Source organism: Pinus tabuliformis, chromosome 7, assembly GCF_031772625.1.
Source record: "Pinus tabuliformis cultivar Carrire ecotype Pingquan chromosome 7, CPIR1, whole genome shotgun sequence".
In the NCBI taxonomy this organism is placed as follows: Eukaryota; Viridiplantae; Streptophyta; class Pinopsida; order Pinales; family Pinaceae; genus Pinus; species Pinus tabuliformis.
Window position 1 is genome coordinate 368,911,403 of NC_142293.1, and position 9,709 is coordinate 368,921,111.

The window sequence follows — 9,709 nt, forward strand, 5'->3', positions numbered from 1 at the left end:
TACTATAAGTCTCGATAATGGCGAGCTAGTTACATGTGATTAAGGATTGGAATGAGATCTCCCATTATTGGTCCTTGATCCTACTTTCATGGATATTTTCCATTAAGTTGTTGAACCTCTCCCTCCTTTTATGGATCTTTAACTCCTTATCCTTCCCTAGAAATGAGATCCCTACTATCCACAACTGGTTGGTTATTTCTTGGTTGCCTTTCTAGTGCTGAACTATCACTAGTAGAAAATGAGTAATTAGTGACTAGGTGACTAAAAAATTTAGTCACTACATCTTTTCCAATTGAAATACTACCAAAAATGAGCAATCTTAAGGGATCGAACTAAAGAAGACTAACATAAATCACTAATTTAGTCGCAGGTTAAAATATGTGACTAGATAATAAGTAATACAACCAAAATTGACTAACATGAATGACTAATTTAGTCTAAGAACAAAATACAACTACCTAACAAGTACTACAATAATATGAATCAGCTTTTTATGTTAGTCATCTTAATTATGTCAAACAATCTAAACTTATAAGTGATAAGGTATTACAAGCTTGTTAAAGATTGGTTGAAAGGTTATCCTTCCTTAAACACTTCTTCATCCTCAGATGGTGTATAGGTGAGCCAACTTTGCACTATGTATCTCTAATAATTTTTAATTTAAAAAAAATATTTTTTAATAAAAAAAATTATTTTATGTATTATTTAAAAATTTATTCATTGAATCTAACTATATCTAGTTCTAATTTGAAATTAATTTAAAGGGAAATTTTAATTTTTAAGACTATAATATCAAATAAAAACTACTTTAATTTCATATTAACCGACCTACATCCATCTTAACCCTGGATCTATTGAGCATTGAGAGGGGTCCAATCTCTTGAGGTGCAAACTTCTTTTTTAGTGCAAAACTTGAGGAAATGTTTTCATGTCGAGAGATTGGATCCATCTCGGCACTTGATAGTTATAAGGTTAATATGGATCTAGGTTGGTTATATAATACTATATAATATCGATATTTGTATTTGTGTCTATTTGTTATTCCCTCTCTCTATATCACTCCCCAAACATACACACACTCTCTCTCCCTCTCTTACCCTTCTTTGTCTATCTCTCTCTTCCCCTTATCTCCCTCTCTATCTATATCCTTCTCTCAATTCCTTCTCGCTCTCCTCTCTCCCTCACTCTCTCTCCATGACTCCCTTGTCACCCCCCCTCTCTCCACCTTTCTCCCTCTATGTTTTTCTTGTTCCCTCCCTCTCCTACCCCCTCCAATTCCATATCTCTCTCCTCATCTCTATCTTCTTTCCTCTCTATCCCTTATCTCCCACCTCCCTCTATCTCTCCCCCCCAAATCCCTCTCCCTCTCTCTCACTCTCTTCCGTCCAACTCTATCACTATCTCCCCCCCTGTCCTTCTCCATCTCTATGTCTCCATCTCTCTCCCTCCCCCTTCTCTCCCTATCTCTATCCTCTCTTATTTCTCTTCCCTCCTCTCCTCTCTCCCTCACTCTCTCTCCATCTCTCCCTTCTCACTCCTCTCTCTCTCCACCTCTATCTCTCTATGTCTTTGTTCTTTCCTCCATCTCTCTCCCACTCAACTCCATCTCTCTCTATCTCCTCTCTCTTCCTTCTTCTTGCTCCCTCTCTCCCACCTCACTCTCCCCCACCCCCCATCCCCCATGTCACTCTCTCTTTCTCTCTCTCCATCCTCCAACTTTTCACGTCTCGCTCCATCTCTCCACCCCCTCTCCAACTCTCTCTTAAATTTGATCACATTGTATTTTGTTTAAGAAATTATCTAAATTAGAAAAACTTAAACCTATATTTTGGATCAATCATGTCAAAGAAAATAAAATAATAAAATAATGAAAAAATTTAAAAAATCACTATATTTAATATATTATAATTAGTCAATTTGCTTGCTCTCATCCCTTGGATCCTTAGCTATGATGGATCGATGCCAGTTCTCTCTCTCTCTCTCTCTCTCTCTCTCTCTCTCTATATATATATATATATATATATATATATATATATATAAAGAACAGGCATAGATCCATTTTAGCTTAATTTTATTAAAACCTTATTTTAATTTCTACGAGAATGTTTTTAGTAGTCGTGAGGATAGAGGGTTTAGATATATCTCAAATTGTAACATTTTCCCTTTTAGATTCAATTAAAAAAATGTTGTAAAATTAAATTAAAATAAAATAATTTTACTATGAAATATGTTATGGTTTTTTGGCATGTGGTATTGATAAGACATGGTATTGGTTGTAAAATATTAAACCTATATTTCAGATCAACCATGTCAAAGAAAAACTTAAAAAAAACATGCATTATATTTAATCTATTATAATTAGTCAATTTGATTGCTCTCATCCCTTGGATGCTTAGCTAAGATGGATCTATGTCGATTCTATATATATATATATATATATATATATATATATATATATATATATATATATATATATAAAACCCGCATAGATCATGCATGGAGCATGATTCGATATACCTGAAGGTATGTGGAGAATGTTCTGATACACTTACCTGCGTGGAATGGGATATCACCATTGGAATGCAATGCTGGAAAAAAACAACAACTCCTATGTTTATAAACAACAGAACCTGGAGGTGAAAAAATGGAGTCGGCTCTGCATAATTGGATGAACCCCACCTGACAGGGGTTTACAGGCCATACTACGGCCCTGTAAGCCCCTTCCCATCTCATCCCTACCCCGTACTCCATCTCCCGAGAAGCAAATTTTTTTACCTCCCGACACCCGGTCCTATTTCCCTACTTCTACCCTAGCTCATCGGCTCCTGTCTTTTACCCTAGGGTTTTTACCTGGCAGCGCAAATTGCATCGGAACGGAACAACCAAAGCAAGCACGGGGTTTTTGGGCTGTCTACTGTTTTCTCCTACCGGTGAGAGCGACCTGCGAATCTGCATTACCAAAACGGTCCCCCGAGGTCGGTGCTGACGGTTACCAGCTCACGAGGCAGACACAACAAGCGGTTACATTTCTCTCGAGGAAGGTTTGCAGCTGTCGACATGGACACAGAGGAGCTTGATTATTCGGATTCCCCGCTGGCGGAGTCCTCCATCTGGCGCACAACGTTTTCCTCATCTGGGGGTCTGCACAGTGGCAACTTGTCTGCTAGCTTTGAGCATCCTTCCCCGTCCCGTTTTGACCCGCCTCTTCCCACCTCCCTTTACCCTGGAGAGCCTTCCTCTTGGAATTCGTTCGTTGTCCCCTCCCCGGCTTCGCTTGGTTTCCTCTCGGACTGCCTACAGTCCTCTCCGATAGGCAACGCTTCCCATATGCCGGAGATACCCCCCATCCCCCCCCTTCCTGTAAACCCTCCGGTGATCCCATCAAACCCGGTGGTAAACCCTCCCCTGGCGACATCAAACCCTCCCCCGGCCCTTACTGCTCCATCAGGCAGTTACCACGCGGTTCCCCCCCTCCCTGAAGCCATCCCCACCCTGGGATCAAACCCGCTCCCCCCCCCTCCCAATCCTCCCCCGGCGGGCTCAAAAGCTCCTTCAAACCAGGGCCGTATGTCCTCACGTCCCTCCAAAAAGCAGCGCTGCTTCAAATCCACGGCTGAGGACGCTTTCCTGAGGTTGGAAGAGGACATACAGTGGGAAGACGCCATGGATATGGCGGACTGTGTACTGGTGGGAAGGATCCGCGGCAGGCATGCATCGGCGGAGAAAATCAAGCAATGGGCCTCAGAGATCTGGGGTCAATACCTCGCGGAGATCCCATCGGTACAGACATTCGTGCGAGGATGGTTTGCACTCAGATTTGCTAGGGCGGACCACACGAGCTGGGTTCTCTCATCTTTTTGGCACTTTGAAAAAGCCCCGGTACTGCTCAAACGGTGGACGCCCCTCTTTGATCCTGAGACGGAGCTGCTGGGCATTGGGCCGATCTGGGTCAGACTGCCGGGCCTGCCCCTTCAATACTGGTCCGATGCCATCTTCAAAAGAATTGGGAACGCGCTTGGTACTTTTATGGAAACAGACAAGTCCTACATCTCGACGGGTGCATTGGCCTATGCTAGAATACTAGTGCACATGGATACCAGGGGAGGAGTGCCGGCAAACATCACTATTCAGTGGAAATCTACCTCAAGGACGCAGAAGCTAGACTACGAGGGCATTCCCTACCGATGCAGAAGATGCCACCAGGTGGGGCATCTCTATAAGGACTGTCCCCTTCTCCAGAAGACTCAGCAGGCAACTACAGGAGAAGATCCGCCCATATCGGAAGGCCACACTGAACCACCGGCAGCAGAGGCACCAAGAGCGGACCACATTATTACATCCGACACGGTGGAAGCGCCTCCAGCATCTCGCCGAAAGAAGGCTGCATCAAACTCTAATCGGCCGCCTTCTCCTCCTCTGACCCGATCACGAGCAGCAAAGGGAGCGGTCTTCTCGTCGGGTATGTCCTCTTCTTTGTCTGCCTCTGCATCTCTCTCTGTGTCTATGAATTTATCAGCATCGGGTTGTCGCCCCCCCCCCTCAGGATCCCCCCTCCCTCCTCCCCGTCTGCACAGGACTTGGTCAAGATGGACCGGCCTCCTCCCCCCCCTCCCCGGTCACATTATGTGACCTGCCCAATCCCTAAGCCATCAGGCTTACCCTACTCCTCATCGGATCCCACTATCCCCCACCCCCCTTTCCCTTCGCCCTCTCCCTCGGTGAACTCTGCTCCGAGATACCCTACCCGCTCGACAACCAAGCTGAAAGTTCCGGACTCTATTGGACTGCCGCTGGACAATCTTATCCTCTCTCCTAAGCAGGGTCGTGGTCGACCTTCCTCTATGACAATTGCACAAAAACAAGCGGAGGATGAGATCCTCCTGGGAAAACAGAACACTATTCCATGGGCCCTTAGAGCGCAGGATGGCCCCCCCCACCCCCCTCCATGAAAATTTTGTCCTTCAACTGCAGAGGGTTGGCCAGCCCGGAAAAAAAATCGGCCCTGAAGCGCCTTTTACTATCAAACCCGGTGGACATAATTTTTTTACAAGAAACCTTGTGCAACGCTGACTCTGTGACCTCTATCCTAAGTCAATGGCTGCCTGGATGGACTTTCTCAGCCATCGACGTCTTGGGCCGCTCTGGAGGAATTGCAATTGGCTTCAAGGACAAAACTATCCTGCTAAAGAATATCTGGGGTGGAGGGGGGTATTTGGGGGCAGACATTTTCTCAAAAGAAATGGAGGAAAACTATAGAATCATCAATGTCTATGGTCCATGCATGAACAGAGAAATTTACTGGAACAAGCTTTTCAACTCCCCTCTGCTACAGGCGGATAATATTATATTGGGTGGAGACTTAAACTTCTCCATGGGATTCTCTGAATCTTGGGGACATCAGGCACAAATTGACCCCCTCTCTGATTTTTTTGGGCAATTACTTGAGGAACACCACTGGATTGATCTCCCCTCAGCAAAAGTCCAATTCACATGGAAGAACAACCGAACAGGGGATCAAAGCTTAGCCAGGAGGCTAGATCGTTTCATCATTAAGGAAGGGCTATGCATTCTCCACCCCAGATCTCGGCAGTGGGTGGGAAGTGGGGGGATCTCAGATCACAGACCCATCCTCCTGGAGATGGGGTCTAGACACCAGACTCAAAAAGCCCCCTTCAAATTTAACTCCACTTGGCTCAGGGACCCTAGTTATATCAATCTCATTACTGACTTCTGGAAGGCACATCCGATCCCTGAGGATGCAGACCCAGCCACTGCTTTTGTTAAGAACCTCTCAGCGCTCAAAGGGATCTCAAGAGAATGGGCAAAAATGAAGAGAATTCAGGATGATCACACTCTTTCGCTGGCTGAACAAGCTATAGAAGCACTTGAATCTGACTCAGATGGAACTTATATGACCATAGACCAGAAGTCCAGTTATGAAAGTCTCATCAAAAGGAGAACACAGGTCCTCAGAGACAGGGAGGACTCTTGGAGACTTAGAAGTAGAGCCATCTGGCTCAAGGAGGGGGATGAGAACACTAAGTTCTTCCATCGTTTTGCAAATGGTCGGAAGGCGATCAACACCATTTGGGAGCTCAAAGATGATCAAGGACATCAAGTCAGTAATCCTGGGGAACTTGCCTACCTGGCCTCAACACATTTCAGGAACATTTACAAAGCACCGGAACAAGCAAGTCTACTTGAAATAATGAGAGTGGCAGAACTCTTCCCCAGATTTGTGGATGATGAAGCTGCAGAGGATCTCACTAAAGACATCTCATTGGAGGAGCTGGAAGCCACAATAAAAGGATTCCAAAAAGACAAAAGCCCGGGACCTGACGGCTGGACCATTGAGTTCTACTTAGCCTTCTTTGAACTGATAGGCCAGGATCTCCTCAAAGCCATAAATCATTGTAGCCTCTCTGGTTCTGTCCCTTCTAGCATTAAGGCCACCTTTATTGCCCTCATCCCGAAATCTGATAAGCCGGAATCCTTTAATGACTTTAGGCCTATCTCGCTCTGTAACTGTTTGTACAAGATTTTAGCAAAAATCCTAGCAAACAGGTTGAAGCCCATCCTCTCGGACAATATATCCTCTGAACAATTTGCTTTCCTCCACCATCGTCAAATCCATGAAGCTATTGGCACTGCTCAGGAGCTCCTCCACTCGATGCAGAGTAAGAAGCTGAAAGGCATGATTCTCAAAGTAGACCTCTCAAAAGCTTTTGACAGGGTTAATCTACTATACATCCGAATGCTCCTCACTCACCTGGGCTTCCCTTACCCTTTCATCAAAAGTCTCATGAGCTGCATATCTGATATCCCGTTCAGTGTCCTCCTAAATGGATCCCCCACCCCTTTTTTCACAGCTGAAAGGGGCCTCAGACAGGGATGTCCCCTTTCGCCCCTCCTGTTCCTCCTCATTATGGAAGGGCTAAGTAGGTTGATTGCTTCTGAACATAGGAGAGGTCGTTTAAAAGGTATCAAAATTGCGGACAACTGCTCACTTACACATCTCTTGTTTGTGGATGATGTACTCATTTTTTTGAATGGAAGCATGGCTGACTCATCCACTCTACAACACATCTTTGAACTCTTCCAGAAAGCCACAGGTATGGTTATAAATGTTCAGAAATCCACTATTACAGCTCTTGGCTGTACTCCACAGGAAATCATCTACACTAAAAATCGCTTCCCCTTTCAAATTCATCCCATGGAGGAAGGGCTGAAGTATTTGGGCTTCCGAGTGAAACATGGAGGATACAAGATCGCAGACTGGATTTGGCTAATTACAAAGGTGGAGAAGAGAATTAATGTATGGTACAACAGATATCTTTCAAGGGCTGGAAGACTTACTCTTATCAAAGCAGTGTTGGAAGCTACACCGGTGTACTGGATGTCACTGGCATGGATACCAAGGGGGATATTAGCTAGGCTACAAAAAATTTGCTGCAATTTCCTATGGAAGGGAAACAAACCGGGAAATCTATTCGCCTGGGTAAAATGGGACACAATAGCAAGACCCAAAAAATGGGGAGGATGGGGCATAAAGCGACTAGACTTATTTGCAAATGCTCTGGCAGCAAAGCTGGGTTGGCAGCTTCTCACCTCTCACAGTCTTTGGAACAAGGTCGTAAAGGTAAAATATATTGCCCCGGAGAGCATTTACAGCTGGATCAGTAGGGATCACAGAGGTACTGGAAGACACTCTATAATCTGGAAAGTTGTCCTAAACTCTCTTCCCCTCATCCGGGAGGGTCTCACCTGGAGAATCCAACAAGGCAATTCAGTCCGCATTGGCATAGATCCCTGGATTGGATGTGGCAACATGCATAGACTATCTGGACAGCTCATAGCCCACCTACAGGAACAAGGGGTCACACACATTACTCATATTGCTGACCAGGAAAACACCTGTTTTCTTCACCAGGCTTGGAAGTCAGCAACAGACCTCCTCATTCCGGATCATTGGAGACAAGAGTGGGAATCCTACACTGAGGCTCTCACACAAGCACACATCAGAATCTCGGAGGAGGAAGATGAGATTGTTTGGGCTCTAGCAAAGAGTGGCTTATATACACCAAAGGAAGGATACCTGCACCTCATGCGCCCTTATCAGCCTGACAATATTCAACAATGGTGGAGAGCCATTTGGCAGTTAAAGGCTGCCCCCAGAACGAAACTGCTGATGTGGGCAATCCTGTACAACAAAATTCCTACCGGCGCAAACTTGATAAAGCGCTCCTTTCATGGACCTTTCTGGTGCCATTTATGCAGAAGGAACGATGAAGACACAGAGCATCTCTTCCTCACATGCCCGGTGGTACAGGAACAATGGACTCTCCTTTCTGCTCGTTCCCCCACCCTCCGGCAATGGCAGGGCCCCACAATCCTTGAAGCTTGGAAATGCTTGCTGGAAGAACATTCGGGAAAGGACAAAAACATCCCTCTTCTCATGTGCTGGTCCATCTGGACAGCAAGAAACAGAGCTATTTTTGATCAAAAGCTTCCTCACTGGCCTTCCATACTGACCCACATCTTTGCTGATCTAGCTCTTATCCCAGACGATCCTCCCTCTGCTCCCCCCCGCACCATCACCCCTGAACTCATTGACAAATCCATCCCATGGGCCTATTTTGATGGCTCAGCCCAAGAGGAGGGTTGTGGAGGGGCAGCCCTCCTCTTCCTCAGAGACGCCCACTACTACATGTTACAAATTCCTCTGGGTCGGGGGACAAACAACTATGCTGAGCTTACTACTGCAAAACACATTATCTTTTTTGCGCTTGAGAAAGGATGCACTCATCTACAATTGTTTGGGGATTCACAGCTTGTCTGCAATTGGCTCAACAGAAAATCAATTTGTAATGCTTACTCTTTAAGACATATTCTGGAAGAGGCCCTCAGACTAACAGATGCTTTTGAAAAATTTGAATGTCACCATATATACAGGGAGCGCAACGTTCGGGCGGACCACCTGTCCAAGCAAGCAGCACAGAGGCAAGAAGCGGACTGGCTAATTCAGGAGGAGCTGGACGGGACCTTCTTTCAGCACTACCACAGACCCTTTGATGATCAACAAGCACAAAGGGATCCACAACACTGAAAGGGGTCCCAACATATCACCGTTTTTCTGGTTATTTTTCTATGTTTACTAAATACAAAATCGGTTATATATGTATGCACCACCTCGGGGCGGAAAACAGTCTGTTTACTATACCTTTTTTGGACAGCAAGATATAGACTTGCTGTATATATTGTTTTTGAATATAAACCTCCCTGGAGGATGTACACTCCCTGTGTGGTGACAAACACACAGGGAAAGGAATGATCTCTCTTAGCTCACCGGTTCAGTTCTGGAACAATCGTCAAAAAGTTTCTTTTTGATAGTTTTGATAGGCACACAGCCTCATTATGCATATGCGCAGCATCTACAGAATGTAATTTCTCTTTTCTTAATAGAAATTACGACTTTTTCTACAGGAAAAAAAAAACCCGCATAGATCCATATTAGCTTAATTTTATTAAAACTTTAATTTAATTTCTATGGGAATATTTTTAGTAGAGGGTTTATATATATCTCAAATTGTAACATTTTCCCTTTTAGATTCAGTTAAAAAAATGTTGTAAAATTAAATTAAAATAAAATATATTTACTATGAGATAAGTTATGATTTTCTGACATGTGGTATTGATAAGCCATGGTATT

General features: G+C 44.6%; 1 protein-coding gene across 1 annotated transcript; it reads left to right on the forward strand.

Annotated features, from left to right (window-relative positions):
- The first annotated feature begins 3,057 nt into the window (after positions 1 to 3,057).
- Positions 3,058 to 9,106, forward strand: LOC149247505 (uncharacterized). The gene is made up of 3 exons (XM_089444390.1): positions 3,058 to 4,459; positions 5,121 to 6,564; positions 6,964 to 9,106. Exons 1-3 carry the CDS (start codon positions 3,058 to 3,060, stop codon positions 9,104 to 9,106), a joined length of 4,989 nt encoding a protein of 1,662 aa, XP_089300516.1.
- Positions 9,107 to 9,709: the final 603 nt, after the last annotated feature.